At 46.7% G+C, this 19,014-nt stretch overlaps 1 protein-coding gene across 1 annotated transcript in view; it reads right to left on the bottom strand.

Moving 5' to 3' along the window:
- Positions 1-3,000: 3,000 nt before the first annotated feature.
- Positions 3,001-19,014, bottom strand: part of NPLOC4 (NPL4 homolog, ubiquitin recognition factor) — a 51,203-nt gene continuing 35,189 nt past the window's right edge. The window contains exons 13-17 of the mRNA XM_053375466.1: positions 12,937-13,008; positions 11,305-11,400; positions 8,752-8,868; positions 5,865-5,967; positions 3,001-5,002 (exon numbers count right to left, since the gene is read on the bottom strand). Of these exons, the coding sequence (XP_053231441.1) occupies positions 4,845-5,002; positions 5,865-5,967; positions 8,752-8,868; positions 11,305-11,400; positions 12,937-13,008 (546 nt within the window). The 3' untranslated portion in view covers positions 3,001-4,844. The remainder of the gene's footprint in view (positions 5,003-5,864; positions 5,968-8,751; positions 8,869-11,304; positions 11,401-12,936; positions 13,009-19,014) is intronic.

Here is a 19,014-nt window from a genome sequence, read left to right as displayed (position 1 = left end):
GCTGGACACATGACCCGGAAGCTGTCTGCGGACAAACACCGGCTTCCTCAGACAGTAAAGCGAGATGAGCGCCACAACCCCAGTTGTCTGCGACTGGACTTAATGGTCAGGGGTCCCTTTACCTTTTAAAGGATACCCCACAAACATGGCAACCCCTTTAGAGAACGTTCTCCCCAAGTAGCTTGAGAGCCAACAATGCTCAGAACTAGGTTTATAGACTGCAAAAAAAGGAGAAACTCCTTACCTGTTGAACAGAGAATCAGAGATGGTGGCAGTTGCTCTTTCAAGTCCAAGGGTTTTCTTCTCTCTCTCTCTCTCTCTCTCTGGCCAAGGTCTGCCTCTCTTCGCCTTATAGCCAAGCTGCCCTGGAATTCTGCCAAGCCACACAGCAGTCTTCTAATTGCAAACAGATCCTTTGGGCCTATTGAGAGGCCCCCAGGCCATGGCTTGTTTCCTTCAAAAGGGGGGGGGGGAGGAAGGAAGGAGGAAGCCTACAGGACAGTGGAACAACTCCCAGAAATTGCAAAAGTACAATTCAGGACACAGACACGTGGCAGAAGAGGGTAAGAGAGCTCTCTCCGGCCCAATTGAACTGTCTTTGGTTTGTTATGGAGCTTCAGAGAAAGTTTGCAAACCAATCCCTCTGCAACAAGTTGGATTTGGGAGTCCAAGGTTGATGCTAAGGCAGAGGCAGGGAACATGTGGTCTTTGGATTCCCAACACCCATCAGCGTGATCAAGGATGATGGGAGCTGGAGCCTTGTAACATTTGGTAGGACCACAGGCTCCCTGCCCTTCTGCTAAGGGCTACAAGAAGAAAACCCCTCCCAGAACTTGCTTTCTTTTGGATGGAGTGAAATATTCATCAGAAGAGGCTCTGACCTTTCTCTTGAACTTCATCTCTTTCACTTAGGGTATGGTGGGTCTTGACAGGAGCTGCGGAGTGGAAGTGCATATGCTCATCAATATGTGGCTTTTCTACCTGTCTCAAGTTCTCTCCAGCTTCAAGAATCCCATTTACTCTGAAGTCAATGCTTTGGTGGATATTCCAGAATTCAGCTGTCATCTTGGATGCTGGCCTTCTTTACGGGACAGAAATTGCCAGCTCATTCCTGTGTCATTTCCTTTTCTGCCAAGTGAGAGTGTTTGAGGGTGGCAACATCGTTTATTGCTAGGACTCTGCCCAGCATTAAGACCCTTTCCAGAACCTAAAATCTGGACAGGGCCAGGTCACAATTTTCCTAGAAAGCTGGCACTGCAAACTGCCCAGGGCAAAAGCAGGAATACAGTATCTTGCTGGAGGGGGATTTACTGCATGTATGCAAACAAGGGAGTTTTCTTCAAAGCCAGTTGATATGTGTACAAGGAAGGCAACTTTCAAAAGCCAATGGGCTTTGGGTGAAGGGTTCAAGTGTTGGGACACTTCATAGAAATCCAGACAACCCATGTCTGCCTATAGAATTCTCTTTTAGCTTTATATTGAGCAGCTTCCAAGTCCATAATATCTTAAGAAGGATTTCACAAGCTGGACCTAACCTTACACCCCATTGCTAGTGCAATTTTTCAGAATTATGGCAAGTTGCCACTTGGCAATTTGGGAACAAACTAGATGTGAAATTGTCCATGCTGGAGGCTGCAGGGGATCCCTACTAGTCAGTGTGTGTGTGTGTGTATTGGGCACTCTTATTTCCATTGCGTATGCTTTGAATAGTCAGAAATCCGGCTCTCTGGAATCCACTCTCTGAAAAATAAGTATTAAAGCTGCTCACAGTCCCTGCTAGTACTGAATTAGCCCACTCCAACTTTCAGCCCAAACTCACTACCTCCCCTTGTAAACATTCGAAATTAGAAGTCTGACTCCTAAAAAAACCATGGTCAAATGAGAGTTGAAAACCCAAGAATCCCGCAAGCCCATTGTTCCTTGAAGCCAATTAACAAAACTGTACATTGGAAGAAGCAACTCACTCATTCACCTGCTTCTGCTGTAGCCAGGACAACTGATGTTGGGCAGGATGCATGTAAGGTTCAGGAAGCCTAACAAATTCTAAATTGCAAGTCTGAGGAATATTGAGTGTTTTACAATAAAACAATCCCTTTTACAATTTAAAATGTTTTGCTGCCACTTTGTTGTATGGGCAGAAACAAAGTCTAAACAAGGGAGACTGGCTTGCAAAGCACTTTCAGTGAGATCCTTCTAAGCTTCCCCCTCTTAGACTACTCAAGTGAGCTCTTCATCTAAAGCAGCGGTTCTCAACCTGTGGGTCCCCAGATGTTGTTCGACTACAACTCCCATCATCCCTGAGCTGTGGCCTTGCAAGCTGGGGGTGATGGGAGTTGTAGTTCAACAACATCTGGGGACCCACAGGTTGAGAGAGGCTGATCTAAAGCTACACTATAAGCACCTAAGTGACAACTGTATGCTTTGCTTGGTAGAGCTCTGAAGAAATGGAGATGAGATACTAAAGCTTTGCCTAGTTGTCAAACGGCTTGGCTCCCAAACAAATCAGCTCCCAAAGTGAGTGTTCCGGTTTGCGAATGTTTTTCGGAAGCCGAGCGTCCAACACGGCTTCTGATCGAGTGCAGGAAGCTCCTGTAGCCAATTGGATGCAGCACCTTGGTTTTTGAACCGTTTTGGGAGTCGAATGGACTCCTAGAACGGACTTCCAGAATGGGTTAAGTTCGACAACCAAGGTACCACTGTACTGTTTTTCTCTAGACAAAGCTTCACCATCTTCAGCAGAAGGGCTGCTGAAATGCCACATTTTGCTCCCCTCCTGCAGTTGCCAAAGTCCTTAGCAAGCATTTATGGCAGGCAAGGACTACAAGGTTTGAAGTGGGGAGCTCGGATCAAAAAGATTCTCACTGGGGCACTGCCCTGAAGAATATTCAAAGCTTTGTCTGGGGAAAGCTCTGTTAATCCAAGAGCTGCACAAGTTCAAAACGGATGGGGAGAAAAGCAAACACAAGAGGACAAGGCGGGCAAAAGAACAGACCAGGAGGCTTCCATTTCAGACGCTTTTAATATATTTTTTTATTTGCAGGGCTGTTATTCAGTCAACTCCAGTCCAAACCAAACACACACCTCTGCAACCCATAGAATGAAAAGGAATAGCAAGAGTAGCTACAGCCCGGTGAGCTCAAGGAATCTAGTCAAAACACAAACCCAGGAAAGAAGAGAGTCGCATGTCCTGTCAGCAGTAACAAGGGCCAGGTGAAGTGCTGGTTCAAACACCTGACGGACAAAGCCCTAGGTATTTCCAGCCATGGAAAGGTAGAGACTGCGTCGCTCATGGCAGCTGTCGGGGAGCCAGGCCTACAGGCCCATAAAGAAAACTGGTAGCTGGAGTGGAGGCACATTTTGCTGGGGTGGGCATCTAACAAGATAAAAATTACGGGATGCCCTCTGTCCCCATAACCCAATGGATGGCATGAATGCCTTGCTTCTCTGCTATAAAACTGATGGGAGTTGCCTGGGGGATGAACAGGCTAGTTAGGTGCAGAAATACTGCTGTGCAAGAGGAACCAAATGTGCCCTAACACTGCTGGCAGAGATGCTGGGAATTTTTGGGCAATGAAAGCGCATCTCTGTATGGCAATGGAGGAGCTCACACATCAAAAGACATGAGGAGCTCGAGGGCGCTGCTAAAAATGTGGTTATGGGAAGAGGAGGCAGGTAAGTGTTCTGGAGGCAGGAGAATTTCCAGCGCCTCAGCTGCAATTTGCCTGGATCGCGCTGCAGCAAGACAAAGCTCCTTTCAAGATGCCGACAAACGTTCCATTTAGCTTTCCCTGCTGGGATGCTATTTAAGTCGCTAACAGGCACGAGGAAAGGTACTTGCGAGGTTTGCCTGCTCACAGCTACAAAGACCAGGAATTGGCTTTAAATGCAAAGGGATGACAGCATTATGGAAATCTGGGGCAAGCAAACTGCTCGCGAACTGCCTGCCCAGCCCTGAAACAGCCAGGATGATGCCGCCAAATTGCGACCCGCTTCCAGTTTGGGAAGCCAGCTGGTCCCCACTGCCCGATTTGGGCAAGAACGGCCCTCTGTTACCTAGCTCTAGCTGAGAAGCACCAGGAGACAGCTGTTTTGATAGAGCTCTTTAAATCTGTGGCCATTGCGGCTGGGCTGGACGACTGTAGACACCCTACCAAGTTGAGAAGCATGTTCTCTCCTCCTCTTCCTCTAGCCGAGATACTCGGTCTGGGACTTCGCCCGGGGGGCTACAAAGCAACTGTATGTTCTGCCAGTGCAGGCCACTCAATTTGGAAGCTCTAATTAGAGGCTGGACCGAAGTGACGCAGGCACCAGGGACCCAGCGATTCTGGGGCTAAATGCAAAAAGCATGTCAAGGGAGCAACATTAGGCAAGCTAGCCTGGGGACCCAATTGACTCCTTCAACACAACTGCCTTGCCTCACTGTGACTGGCTTAAGGCTGGGGGAAGCTTGTGGCATGCAAGCTGATTGGGGGGGGCGGGCGCAGCATGACCACACTGCCATGTGCCCACGGGGTTGCGTGACGGCAGCTCCAGGGAAACATGACCACTGGCTGGCTTTCTACAATACTGAGAGCAAAGAAAAGACAAGGCAGCAGCGCCGGGCAGAGGGGCTGTGCCGTATCCCTCCCCCTAAAACATCCAGTTCCACCGGCAAGCTGTCACCCGCTGGATGGCACCAAGTGCCCACGACGTGGATCGCTCCCCGCCCCTCCCCCACCTGCCCCGACCCTCAGGGTGCATCATCCCAGGAGGAAGAACAGTCCCCCGCCTGGCTAAGGGTTTGCCTCTGTATTTCCGCCAGTTGGTCTGTAAGGGCCGCCCCGAATGCTAAGCCGAGAGGGGGCCTAGCTACGTGGGAGGCTGCACATCTCGCAGTGATCTGTGCCCGGCTGGTTCATGAAGGTGCAGTGCTGGCAGGCCCACATGGCGGAGGTTGTGGCGTGTGTCGAACCACCCATGGCACCGTATTCTTGGAGTCCTGGAAGCTGAACTCCAACTGTGCCTAGAAAAAGGGATTAAAAAAACACACAAGAAGTAACAGGAGGGGGGTTAGGAAAGCTCTGACAAAGTGGGGGAATTTTCAGCTGAACATTACAGAAAGGGGTAGCTTTCTCTAGTTTGTGCAGAGCTATATGCCAACTGGACGCGGGTGGCGCTGTGGGTTAAACCACAGAGCCTAGGACTTGCCGATCAGAAGGTCGGCGGTTCGAATCCCCGCAACGGGGTGAGCTCCCATTGCTTGGTCCCTGTTCCTGCCAACCTAGCAGTTCGAAAGCACGTCAAAGTGCAAGTAGATAAATAGGTACCACTGCGGCGGGAAGGTAAACGGCGTTTCCGTGTGCTGCTCTGGTTCACCAGAAGCGGCTTAGTCATGCTGGCCACATGACCTGGAAGCTGTACGCCGGCTCCCTTGGCCAATAAAGCGAGATGAGTGCCGCAACCCCAGAGTCGGTCACGACTGGACCTAATGGTCAGGGGTCCCTTTACCTTTACTATATGCCAACTATATTTTCTCCTCTTCTGCAAGGTCTGTACAGCTTTGAATCCCCTCATAGTATTATTTGTGAGAGACTTTATTCGCTCTCCTGTGCTAGATCAAGTTCACTGAGTTGTTTATCCACAAGGATTACACGCTTGCCCGCAGACTGTTTCACAAATATTTCTTTCCTTTGGCCAGGGAGACTGCTATCCTTGCTCAAGCCCCTTCCTTCCTACTGAGATCTCCCCCCGCCCCCAAGTGACTGAGGGAACTCAGACACCAAATCACACCCCTGGGTGATCTGATAACAGATAAAACCAAAGCTCTCCAGCATCTCTGCAGAGGTGCCCAAATCCTAGTATCAAAGGGAAAAGACATGACATACTGCAAAGCTGTTCAATGGTGGCCCATTGCTCAGATTTCTTCCAAGTCTGTGCAAGTTCTTCATTCCGAGTCCTGACTGCCTCCAGCAACAAGCTGATGCTATCCTGGAAGAGAGATGATGGGTCAGGTCACAGCTAATCCCATTTACCTCAAGGATACGTGGGGCCGTTCAGGAAGAATCTCTTTTCTCCAGAGCTGCCCCCACCTCCCCAAATCCACCAACCGTAGTGGTAACATGACTGCTTATTTAACAATAAGGCATCCTTTCAAAGAACACATCTGTCGGGCCAGACACAGCTAAGTAGTCTTGCCAGCGAACGTCCCCACAAAGACCACCAATATCACAGTGGGGCTCCCTGCCCTTTCCCCATACTCCCAAACTGGCTCTGGGGGAGGGTTGGAAGAGTCCCAGAAGAAGCACATGGGGCTGGGGGAGAGATGGCTGATTGTCTCATCAGGCAAGCAGAAAGGCTTGTGTTGACTGGCAGTAAAGATACACTTCAGTTTCCAACAATCTAACAGCATCCCAGTGCCATCTCAGGCGTGCTCTCTACCTCCCTTCCAGCTTAAAGGGCCAGCAACCCTATAAAACAGGGGTCAGAAAACTTTTTCAGCAGGTGGTCGGGTCCACTGTCCCTCAGACCTTGTGGGGGGGGGACTATATTTTGAAAAAAATAAATGAACAGATTCCTATGCCCCACAAATAACCCAGAGATGCATTTTAAATAAAAGGACACATTCTACTCATGTAAAAACACACTGATTCCCGGACCATCCGCGGGCCAGATTTAGAAGGCGACTGTGCTGGATCCGGCCCCTGGGCCTTAGCTTGCCTACTCATGCTATAAAACAAGAAGATGAACCGCACACACATCGAACACAACCCTGCCTGCATGGTACGGTGCTGTATTTGGGGGAAAGGAACTGTCAGTGTGAACTCCTTCAACCAGCCAGGACAGCACCCCGAGGAACCAGACCGCAGTGGCAGCGGGAGTGAGTTTGAATGGTGGGTTGCAGTACAGCTGCATTCTTTCATGCATTCGTTTTTCGGCAACCGCAACTTGCCACATGCAAGTGGCAAACTTGCATGGCTGTATGAAGATGCCTTAGCTGAAGGGGGACATCTTGTGCTCCAAACAGCAGAGGGCGCTAGAGGCCACTTCAGAGGTACAGACTTAAGACTTTTGAGTGTGCATACTGTACATGTCTCTTACTAATACATCAGCTCAATTCAGAAACTGGCAAATAACCCCAAAAGACAAAATGCGGTGAAAATGTGAAGTACCTCCCCCTTTTTATGGGCTACATGCCTATCTTGTCACCACACTTGCCCCACCTTTTTTGCACTAAATGTAAGTATTCAGGTTTTTTGTTTTTTAAAAAAACCAGTATTAATAAGGGAGGAAATACATTGTTCGGTGTTTGTCTTGTTATCTAACACAAAGCATATCTGACTGGTCCTGCTCTCCAGTTGCCTACTGGTAGACCCAGCTGTTCTGCAAATGCTGAATCATTGCAGTTCTCCATACATGGCACAGGGCTTGGTCACCCCCCCTTTGGTGTTTACTTTTTTGGGGGGGATGAAGAGCATTCCAGATGTTATATTTGCCAGCTGCCCAGCCAATAAAAAGAGGGCGGAGGCATGGGAGGAGACGCAAACACAGGAAGTTGCTGGTCTTGGTAAGACTGGGCAACTGATCATGCAATGGTTTACTGCAGGAATTTCTGATTCAGAGAAATTAAATGAAGTGCTTCCAGTTGTCAGTGTAACATCCAAGTTGGCTCTTGTCTTGTCCAAGAACATACCAATACAAACAACACAAAGGCCAAGTTGAGACTGCCACACTTACCGCATGTTTCGCCCTATAGGACACACTTTTCCCCCTCCAAAAATGAAGGGGAAATGTGTGTGCGTCCTATGGGGCGAATGCAGGCTTTCGCTGAAGCCTGGAGAGCCCCAGCGCCAGCCCCACAAGGTTGGTGGACAGAGGGAGGCGGAGCGCCGCCATCCTGCTGTCTCCCAAAGTGGTTTGGAGGCTGACGGCGGGGAGACCCCGCAAGCTCCGGGGACAGTGGGGAGGCGCAGTGCGTCTTCCCTCTGTCCCCGGACCTGATCTGAAGGCGGGCGACGGGGAGAAGAGCGCTTCTCCCCGCTGCCTGCACCGCAAGCTCTGGGGACAGCTGGGAGGCGCAGCGCGTCTTCCTGCTGTCCCCGGACCTGATCTGAAGGCGGGCGGCGGGGAGAAGAGCGCTTCTCCCTGCTGCCTGCACCGCAAGCTCCGGGGACAGCTGGGAGGCGCAGCGCGTCTTCCTGCTGTCCCCGGACCTGATCTGAAGGCGGGCAGCGGGGAGAAGAGCGCTTCTCCCTGCTGCCTGCACCGCAAGCTCCGGGGACAGCTGGGAGGTGCAGCGCGTCTTCCTGCTGTCCCCGGACCTGATCTGAAGGCAGGGTGCGGGGAGAAGAGCGCTTCTCCCCGCTGCCTGCCCCACAAGCGCCTGGGGGGGAAATAAATTTTTTTTTCTTTATTTCCCCCCCAAAAAACTTGATGCGTCCTATGGGCCGGTGCGTCCTATGGGGCGAAAAATACAGTAAATCCCACAAGCATCTTTGCCACCAACCTTGAAGAGGCACTTCAAGAGATAGGGCAGCCTGTGGTGTCTGAGAAAAGATGCCTTACCAAACTACCTGAAGGCGAATGTAAAGAGAAGCATGTAGCTTTCTGCCTGCCTGCCTGCCTGCCTGCAAGCAAGCAAGCAAGCAAGCAAGCAAGCAAGCAAGCAAGGCACACTGTTTGGAGGCCAGAGGTGCCCATCCCCTTAAATATACAGAACTCTCTTTGCAAGAACTCGCACCGTTCACCAGAATTAACTTCCTTCTCATTACATACCCTTAAAGGCATCACTTCGTTGGTGACCAAGAAGAGAAGCAGATGGAAATCGGAGATGATGTCGAGGAACACTGAGGACGTGTTCTGGGACAAGTAAGTTGCCAGACTGTGGAAGTCCTGTAGAAATTGTAAAAAGGATAAGCATTTCAGTGTTCTTAGGATTGGTCGGTATAGGCAGCACTACAGGGAATGACTGTTTTGTGTGGGGAGGAGTGTGCGTTCCTGACCTCCAAAGGCAGCAACGGAGCGCATGCCAGTCCACTCTGCCCTGCCTCCTTTTCTGACCATTTCCAGGTTGTGGTGATGCTTGTGTGTATGGCTGCGCATGAACTAAAGGTAAAGGTAAAGGGACCCCTGACCATTAGGTCCAGTCGTGGCTGACTCTGGGGTTGTGGTGCTCATCTCGTTTTATTGGCCGAGGGAGCTGGCGTACAGCTTCCGGGTCATGTGGCCAGCATGACTAAGCCGCTTCTGGCGAACCAGAGCAGCGCACAGAAACGCCGTTCACCTTCCCGCCAGAGCGGTAACTATTTATCTACTTGCACTTTGACGTGCTTTCGAACTGCTAGGTTGGCAGGAGCAGGGACCAAGCAACAGGAGCTTACCCCGTCACGGGGATTCGAACCGCCGACCTTCCGATCGGCAAGTCCTAGGCTCTGTGGTTTAACCCACAGCGCCACCCGCGTCCCTTATGCGCATGCACTGAATATGCCTAAAACAGCAGTTGCCTGTACTATCTACCCATATCTAATACGATACATTGTTTTACATTTTCCAATTTTAATTGTTTTTAACTTTCGCGTTAAGTCACTCAGAGTTTTTTCTGTAAAAAAAAGTTGTGAACAAATAACAATGATAGTAATAAAAACCTGTCAGATTAATCACTCTGGTCAATGAAGCTCTACCAGGAAACATTCTCAAATCAAGAGAGCAATTATTTTTATTCAGGTGTAGGAATAAGGGGATGTGAAATGACACCAGATCTCTCATCGACAGGAGTGAATAAATGGCCGATACTGTCCTAGCAAGTCAAAAGAGTGCATTGGGGAAAAGACACCAAGTTCTGTAATATCCCCAATACAACCAGAATATACCTGCAATTCCTTTCTGTTCCTTTCTGTTGTTATCTCTCTGATATGAAAACAATCAGAAAAACAACAACGAATGGATGGACCGCCAGAGAAAGTTTAGACCATTCTTGATCTTGCTCAGTAGTCTTCAAAAGCACCTGCCATTAGCTACTTGAAACAGCCACCAAGCGCAGCTAGGGACAGACACACTACTTTTCACTTGCATTCACTATTTCTAACCAGAGGCTTAAACTAAGGACGTTCCACGCACAAGGCTGTACTTACGGGACCGCCTCTCCTGGTATGCCCCACGGATGATCTTACGGTCCGCAAATAATAATATCGTGGAGGTCCCGGGCCTCAAGGAGGTTAAACTGGCCTCAACCAGGGCCAAGGCCTTTTCGGCTTTGGCCCCAGCCTGGTGGAACACTCTATCACAGGAGACCAGGGCCCTGCGGGACTTGACATCTTTCCACAGGGCCTGCAAGACGGAGTTGTTCCGCCTGGCCTTCGGTCTGGGCCCAGTTTGTCCCCCCCCTCTATGGGACCCTGTAATTTACATCTTTGGCCCTTTTATCGGCTCATGTGGGACCAACATGGATAGCTGGCCCTGATGAATACTTGAGGTTCTCGGCCCCCATGGTTCTAATTCATGGGCAGTCATTTAATTGTATCCTGTTTCTAATTTTTAGGCTTTATCTTAATTGTTTGATTGTGTTTTAATGTATTTGATATGTGATGTTAGCTGCCTTGAGCCCGGTCTTGGCTGAGGAGGGCGGGGTATAAATTAAAATGTACTTACTTACTTATATGTGGACCTTGCTGGCTGACAGGAGTTGCCAGGATAACTAGAATGAAAAGCTGAGCTAGTCTTATTTGTTTCTAGACCCAGCAGTTCCACAGACACAAGCTCAAATTGTGTCAGCAGCAGGAACAGAAAAGGCAAGGCAGATTAGGGTGTCGTCTCTCCCAAGCGCAGCTCTTTCTTCAGTGTTCATGCTTTTCCTTCCACCATATACTGCAGGGGACCTTTTGCCCAAGTAGTAGTAGGCAAGAGGATAGCTGAAGGGGCACACACCTACAAATACTTGTGTGCATTGGGGAGACCTATTACTGGGATGCAAAATGCAACATTTCTGTTTCTAAGGGGGAAATGAGGAATTGTGCAAGAACGTTTCTCTTACAATCATCTACGCAAGCCACGTTCTGACTTCTGATGTACATACTTCACAGTTAAGAGTACATTTTGTGTGATTACGTGCAATTTCTCCCCACAGAACTGCTACTCCCACACACAAATTCAGCACAATAACCAACTGCAAATGGGAGCTTTTTAGACTACTTAGCATTTGCAACCAACCATTGTTGTTGTTGTTTTTTTTGTGCAACATCCTATGATCTTTAAACATTAAAGTCAGTTAAATTGTTTAAATCCACCCCCCTTCCCACCCCGGCACCCACCCCAAATATGATTTGCACATACCTGAGTTTCTCCCAGAACATCACGATTCTCAATAGGGAATGGATTTTGAGAAATAGAAAATGTGTAAACTGGATCTTTGGGGAACGTAGTAGTAATCTTAAATTTAAAAAGAAAAGAAAAAAAAGGTTGAGATGATGACTGCCTTATTTCTTGCGTTGGGTTCCATGCTTAGGCCTCAATCTAACGCCCACCTTATTTCCCAAGGAGATACTTCAGCATGCATGGCTAAACAAGCAGAGTGCAACAAGGAATTCATTTTCAAAAAGCACGGCTGATTCAGGAACATGCAAGCTTGAACTGGATGTTCTAGAATAGGTCCATCTTCTGATGCAGAAAAGGTAGGAATACTGTCTTCAGCAGTTCAAACTAGCAATGCCCTTCCTGAAACTGCATGTTTTTTATAATAAAATCACATCATCTTCTGGAGGGCTTGTAAACTTTGCTAACGTGAGGTGGCTGTGATTTTTGGATCCAGCAGGGAGGAGACCATGCTTGCTTGCTCTCCCACTCGATGCCCAAGGCGGACTAATATTACAAGCTGTTATATCTGAAAGTGAAGAGCTATCATATCCCAACTGCAATTCTATGGAGACTTACCGATAAAGGACTTTTCAATCGGCAAAAATTTGCAACCAAAACCAAAGTTGCAGAAATAGCTCAAGTCATTAGAGAATAACAAAAAAGCAGAACCGTAAAGAGAGGCTTCAGAAATTCGGTTTTGTCTCTTTTTTCAGACGCCTCCTAAGTGCATGTTCTGTCAATCTCCTTTCATTTTAATTATACCCCAGGTAGTTCAAAACAGACACACACACAGATGCCTTCGCTGCTTGGGTAATAAATATGTTTCTGGGCTGTCAATTGGAATACAAAGTTTGCAGGCTCAACACAATGGCCATCACTGTGGCATGAATCAGGCATGCCTGTATCCCAATGCTTGAGCAGCTATGTAAATACATGGACAAGGAGGAGGACCATGTTCAAGTTTCCAGCCTATATTACATGCTGCTGCAGTGAATCAGACCGGTGCCTGTACTATCATATCGTCTGCTGATGAATCATCACTGTACTACTACACGCTCCCATCTGGTGGAATAGTTTCTTCCCATCATTTTAATGCTAAATCCAAGCTCCATGGCCATTTATTGCTCCTTGATACCATGCACACATATCCTTACTGCACATCAGAAAGCCACCCGTTTTCCAGCCAGACAGTCAAACCATGTCTGGCTCGGTCACTATAAGCAGCAGACTGCTTAATCACTCCAGTGAAAGGTACAACCGACACTAGCTAACAAGCTCCTGGTGATGTAATCGCCAGCATCTCTGTGGGGGGGTGACAGTTTCTACTCATCTAATGGATAAATGTCATTTCGCAAGAGCAGCGAGGTGCTCCAAGCAGCACCTAACAAGGAGGCTAAAAGCTTTCCTGAAGTTTCACATCACCACTAGTCCAAAATAAAACCGCGCTGACTTACGAGCTGCTTGCTAACATTTAGCTTCCTAACAAAGGCAGGGCGGCTAAAGAAAGGAACAAAGTGAAAAATTTCAACTTCAGTGTTGGGGTGAGGTTAGCCCGTTTTTATTTCCCTCTGCAAAAGTAAAAAAAAAAAGGAAAGCGTAACGGATACTTACATCTATGATTAGGTACTCCACAGGGAGTGGACGAGCTAGCTGAGTAATCTCGTTGCCAAACTTGTCTATATCCTGAAACAACAGAAGTCTACTGGTTAGATTGAATGATCAATGCAAAATTGCTAAGGAGAAATATCGATCAGGGGTTGGTGTGCTGCATGTGGGCTACTGGCTAATTCTCAGTGGATCACAGCAATCTGGTTAACTGGATTCTTGCAAAGAAAGCTGCATAAGTGGATCTTGATCTGGTCCAGTAAGGAACAACTTATATTCTTAAACATGACTATATATTTAAGATTGATTACACCCTAACTATACAGAGATCCCAAATACACACACTTGCTTTAGAAATTTAAATACATATCAAGTGGAACGTGGGAATTCAAGGCTGTGGCTGCGTTTCTTTGTTTTTCAATGTAGACCATGAAAGACAGAAGCCACTTACCCCTGCAGCAAATGCATATCTAACCAAGGGTAACAGTTTTGCAGTAGTATGAAATAACTTAAGTCTAGAACAATTAAAGATGCCTTACTACCAACAAAAAAGTAGGTGTGATGCCAAGCCTGATTAAGCAGGACTTCCCAATTCACCCCCTCATGGAGTCACACAGATGTCCCATCCAGCACAATTATTCCATCCTAGATTTGGACAATTGTACTGCCCATGCAAACTAAGTGCTCCCCCCATCCCTCAGCTACCCTTTGTGCAATATAGCAGGGAGAAATCTCTATGTGAACTAGGCTTACTGAAACGGCTATTAGTGTTAACAAGGCAGCAATGTTTGAAGGCTCTGTAAAAAGGGGTTGGGGGGGGCGCAAGGAAGAGAGCTTCTGGTTCTCATATACAAACTGACCTTTCAGGACTTGTTCCACATTGCACTGTAGAACAGATTGTACTGTTGGTCACATATTTTAAACAGAACATGGGAATCCTCCCACACCTGTATAGATTTTACGCCCAGGACCAGTGGTCAGGGATGATAGGAATTGTAGTCCAAAACCAGCTGGAGACCCAAATTCGGGAAACCCTGGTCTAGCAGATCAGCCTGGACTGTGTTGCCTTTGCATTCCAAGACTTTGCCAATCCAACTGACATTTTGACAAGCTGCCCTGTTGAATCCAAAAACCTTATCCTTCAAATAAAGTGTCATTTTCCCATCCCTTTGCAGTTTCAAAAAAAGGAGAAGCCCCAAGCCATCCTCTCTGAAATCAGGGGCTAGAAAAGGCACACAATCTGACAAAGCCTAAACCTGTTGTGCTCTGTCTGATGAATTGAACACAAGTTCAATTATGGGGTGGGGGGGAGATGACTAGCATATGTTCATTAATCACAAACTGACAATTAGACCTGATTTATGTCAAACACACCGAGCTCAAACACTGCTTCAGAAATAAATTCGTAAGAACAGACACTTTTCATTAAAGATTCTGCAAGTGGGGGTTGTATTTTCCACCTAAATCACCACTTAACAGGATATAAATCATTCACTCAGACCTATATAAATTATACATTTGTAATTTCCAATCAGAGACCTTACATAAAAGTTTACATTTGCTAAGCTTCCAAAAGCAAAATGTGACTATGAGGCAGATCCCAAGGACAAGTACTCGGACACAGCTGTCAATCTGCATGTTTGATTTATTGCCAGGAAGATTGAGGGAGGGAGTAGAAACAGAAACACACACACACACACCCCTCCATTGCAAGCAGTCAGAAAGGGAGACAAAGTCCTAAGATTGACATTTCTGATGAGAACTGCTAATCAATACTTCAAGATGCAGGCAAATGCTTCGGTCATCACTACAATTCTGAAAGCTATAGGTTCAAATTTTCATCTTTTTCTGATTTAAGACTGTTGCCTTCTTACCCAGAGAACTAAGAAAAATCCAGATCACACTGAATTTCTATGTACGGTGAACTTAACCCGTTCCAGAAGTCTGTTCAACGCCTGAAACTGTTCAAAAACCAAGGTGCAGCTTCTGATTGGCTGCAGGAGGTTCCTGCACTCAAACGGAAGCCGTGTTGGGACGTTCGGCTTCCGGAAAACGTTCACAAACCAGAACACTCACTTCTGGGTTTGTGGCATTCAGGAGCCGAGTTGTTCGGGTACCAAGGTACCACTATATTCAATTTTTGAACAGAACACTTCTGATATTCAACAAAAGAGGTGGCCAGGAGCACACTGTGCTATGCATGTATGAAAATCCATTTCTCACTCTGCAGGTAACCAAGGGGTTCCATGAGCAAGAGGTGAGCACCATCTCAGCCCCATTGCCAAGCCAAGGTAACAAGTGAGCTAAGCAGCTGAGTTTGGCAGCATGGCAAGGAGTCATGGGCAGACTACTACCCCTGCCAATATTTTTTTCTAACAAATCCCAACCTCCCAAGTAAGCTTGCTTAATAAAGGCAGCAGATTGGGGCTGGGGGCTACCTAGTGTATTACACAAAATGTCACATTTATGCCTATCTGCCTGCTGAACAGAAGTTGTGGGTGTGTGCTTGGTGTGAGCTCATTCCTTCGGGGCCAAGGTAGCTGACCCAGAGAGAGGCAGAGAAGTTGCTAGATGAGGCCCCTTGTGGGTGAGATAGCTCTGTCCAGGACGACTGTTTCCCTGCTGTCATGGAGAATGAGGGTCTTAGGGAAGTTTCTCTGTACCTCATGCAAATTGCGATACAAATCCATTTCAGAGCAACAATTTTTGGGCAATCGGAAAACCCTCTCCTAGATTCACCAAGGTTTGCTCCTCAGTTTACTGATATGAAACTGTGGGGTGCTCTTTGGTGAATTTTCACCACGTTCCCAAATGGGGGGAGGTGGTAACGCTTCTCAAAATTAAAAATTCCAAAGAACAAGCAACAATGAACATGCCAAGTTTCATCAACCCAGTTTGTGTGTAAAGATGACTAGAAAGATTCATGGAAAAAAGCAGCTGTTTATATATAAGTGGAAACACGCAGCATATTATTAATTATCACCGACCTCTCTCACTGTAGGAAAATCCATGGCATTTCCAATCAGACACCTGCCCAAAACATGATAAGCCTGTAGGCATTCTTTTAAAGAAATGCTGATTATAGAGGAAAAACTCACAGATACTTTTCATTTCTCAAATAAGACAGACTGTTTGGTGTTGTAATATCTTCGGCAACAAGCCCAGGGGCTTGAACCTTTAGATATCTTGAGCTCTAACAGGAGATATGGGAGGAGGATGGAATTTTTCTGATGGAATTTACTAGCTTAAAAGCCCATTTCTTTTTTATGGGCATGTCTTCACAGCATTTATTTGGGGAATCTTGTGCTTTTCTACAGGAGCAGTCAGTACTCATTGTGCTCCACAGGATTTCATCCCATGCCTCTTCCCTTTTGGGGGCCAGGGTGTAAAGGGAGGAAAAGGCGCCTATGCCTTTTCTAGGGACACTTCCCATACTTCTAGCTCTACATTGCAGCATTCAGCCAGCAGAACATGATGAGCAGCTGTTCTGCGCACCAGCCCTTAATCTTGAAAAGGCTGCAAAGAGCAAGATCAAATCCAATGAAACCAACTTGTAGATCTGCCCGTGCAAGAAACAACCTGCTATACCACCCATATAATTAGCCCACCTGGAACACATCTTCAAATCCAATTAAGTTCTAATATGCAGAGACATTTTTCCCCAGCACCTGTTGACTTTCATATTTCCCTCAAGGGATTTAAATGAAAAACACTTTTTACATTTTTTTTAAAAAGTCCAGTTACTAAAATCTGAATGGCATCCCCTATCGATAAAACAGAACCTTCTATCTTCTCCACTGCAAGTGGTATTTGTAAATCCTGCCCCTCAAAAAAAAGAAAAGAAAAGAAAAGAAAAAGGTAGGGACTCATGACCTTTGCCACACGCACACAAGCTACTGTATTAGCAATTTACTTTTTTTATAGGCCTTAACAAACTTCGGTTGGGAGACAGTGAGGGAAACAATACCTTCCTTGCAAATATTTATTTGGGGACTGATGGAATGAAATGTGCAGGGTGCTACAGACCTGGTTTCCAAAGAGAGCTATTTGCCACCAGAGATAGTACCCTCATATAGGGGTTCTAACATCTACCCTTGATTTGCTTTTGCAAGATAAGGAAGTGGGGGCATTCAGTTCTTACCCAAGCTTTCCAACCGCACCTGAATACTTTAGCAAGGAGAAACGTCCTATTTTAACCCCTCTCTTGAGGAAGAGCTCTGGTACAAATTCAGCAGTTGGTCTGCAACATTTCTCTGTATTGCCGACGGGATATTTTTGCCTCTTGCAGAACCTTTAAGCAAGAAGCGAATAGGCAAAAGCAGTGGGATGGAATGCTTCAAGGTACAGGCACCGTTTGACACTATCATGGTGCCTCACATCTGCTACTTCAATTGAAGTAGAACAGTACAGTGGAAAGAACAAATACAGACAAAGCAAGAACTTGTGTGGGGTTTAAGTATTTTATTTCAAGATCCAGCATCGTACAAATGCGTGGATTGTTCTGAAGATACAGTCCTTATAACTGATCACTCATAACCAAAGCAGAGCCGGTCAATCTTTTCAATATTATAAAGATTGCCAATACGTGGCCACTAGCATATCTGGGAAAGGAGTAAATGACAGCAGCAAGCAGCTGCTACAAGAGAACTTCCTCTACCCAACAAGCCGAGGCAAGAAATCTCTGAACGTCAAGGATGCATCTATGACTAAGGCCCTTGGCAAGCTCTTAAATGCAGGAGTGTTACTGTCAAAGCTATTGGTGGGGGCAGGAAAGAGAAATGCTCTATGAAAGCACACTGTCAGGAGGTAACCCTTTATATGAAAAAATAATTAAGATTTAGAGATTAGAGGACAGCAGCAGTGCTGGGGCTTTGATCTATGGCTGCAGGAAAGGGGGAAAAACCTGCCTTGCTGGGTCATATCAAGGTCCAGATTTCCAGCCGCAACAGCTAAATGGCTTTGGTAGCTCACAAGCAACATAATATGGTGGCAGCCACTTCACTGTCTCCAGCATCTGGTAAGCAGAGATGTCATTCAGCTAACGTGGCTCACAGCTGTGAACAGACCCCATTTCGGACCTACAGTTGGACTTGAATTATACTAAATTGTAAGTCTGCAGGCAGGATGGGTCTCCTTTCAGTTTTTGTGCCATAAATTATTATTTTTTACTATAATCCATGAATTTGTCTAACAAATGTTTAAAAGCCCAGTGAGTTGCCATCACATCGTTCTGCAACAATGCTTTTCGTAAGCTAAAATTACGCACTGTGCAAACTAATGGGTTGGCATTGTGATACTTCCTGTTTTATTTACTTTCCTAATGAACTGCATGTGTCGCAGCTGCAGCACTCTATGGTGATGAAAGGCAAAAATGGGGTAATCAGGATTATAGATGACTTAACACTGGGACTTTGTTGGGCTCCCAAATACTCCCCATATGTAAGTGACTACAACCCTATACAGACTTATTTGTGGGGGAAGTCCTACTGAATTCCGTGGGGCTTACTTCTGAGTAAGGATTACATTCCTAGAGTCTTAACCTTGCTATATGTACCTTATCCTGAATTAAAATGCACACACATAAACCTCAGCTACACCTTTGGTCTGGAAGCAGCATGCTTCTGCCCCCCTGCTGCTTCAGCTGGGAGAAGTTTTCACAGACCCCAGCAAGAAGTGACAGGGCTGCTTGTTACCTGGCTGAGAATGGTTGCAACTGATTTGACAAGCCAAAAAGCACCTGCCCGTGATTGAGGAAGCCCTGGAAATAGCAATGTGGTTTCAGTCTCCGACTCCCAGATAGCCTGGAGTTTTAGCAAGAATTGGGCTACCTAATAGCACATATGTAGGAGTGGGCAGGGGTCCTCAGCCATAGAAAGGAGACTCAAATTATGCTTAATATACAAGAAATTGTTTCCTTAAGTGAACAGTCACAGCAACTACTAAACGAAACCTTTTTTGGGAGCTTTATCAACATACACCATTCTGTACTTACATGCAACGTGTTGCAAAACATTAAAAAAATTCCAGCTGCGGAAGTACAACGCGTTGTCCAGCCTGTCTGGGACCACCATCCTGTCTGCAGTG

Source organism: Podarcis raffonei, chromosome 2 (assembly GCF_027172205.1).
Source record: "Podarcis raffonei isolate rPodRaf1 chromosome 2, rPodRaf1.pri, whole genome shotgun sequence".
In the NCBI taxonomy this organism is placed as follows: domain Eukaryota; kingdom Metazoa; phylum Chordata; class Lepidosauria; order Squamata; family Lacertidae; genus Podarcis; species Podarcis raffonei.
This window is presented reverse-complemented; position numbering and strand designations above follow the sequence as displayed.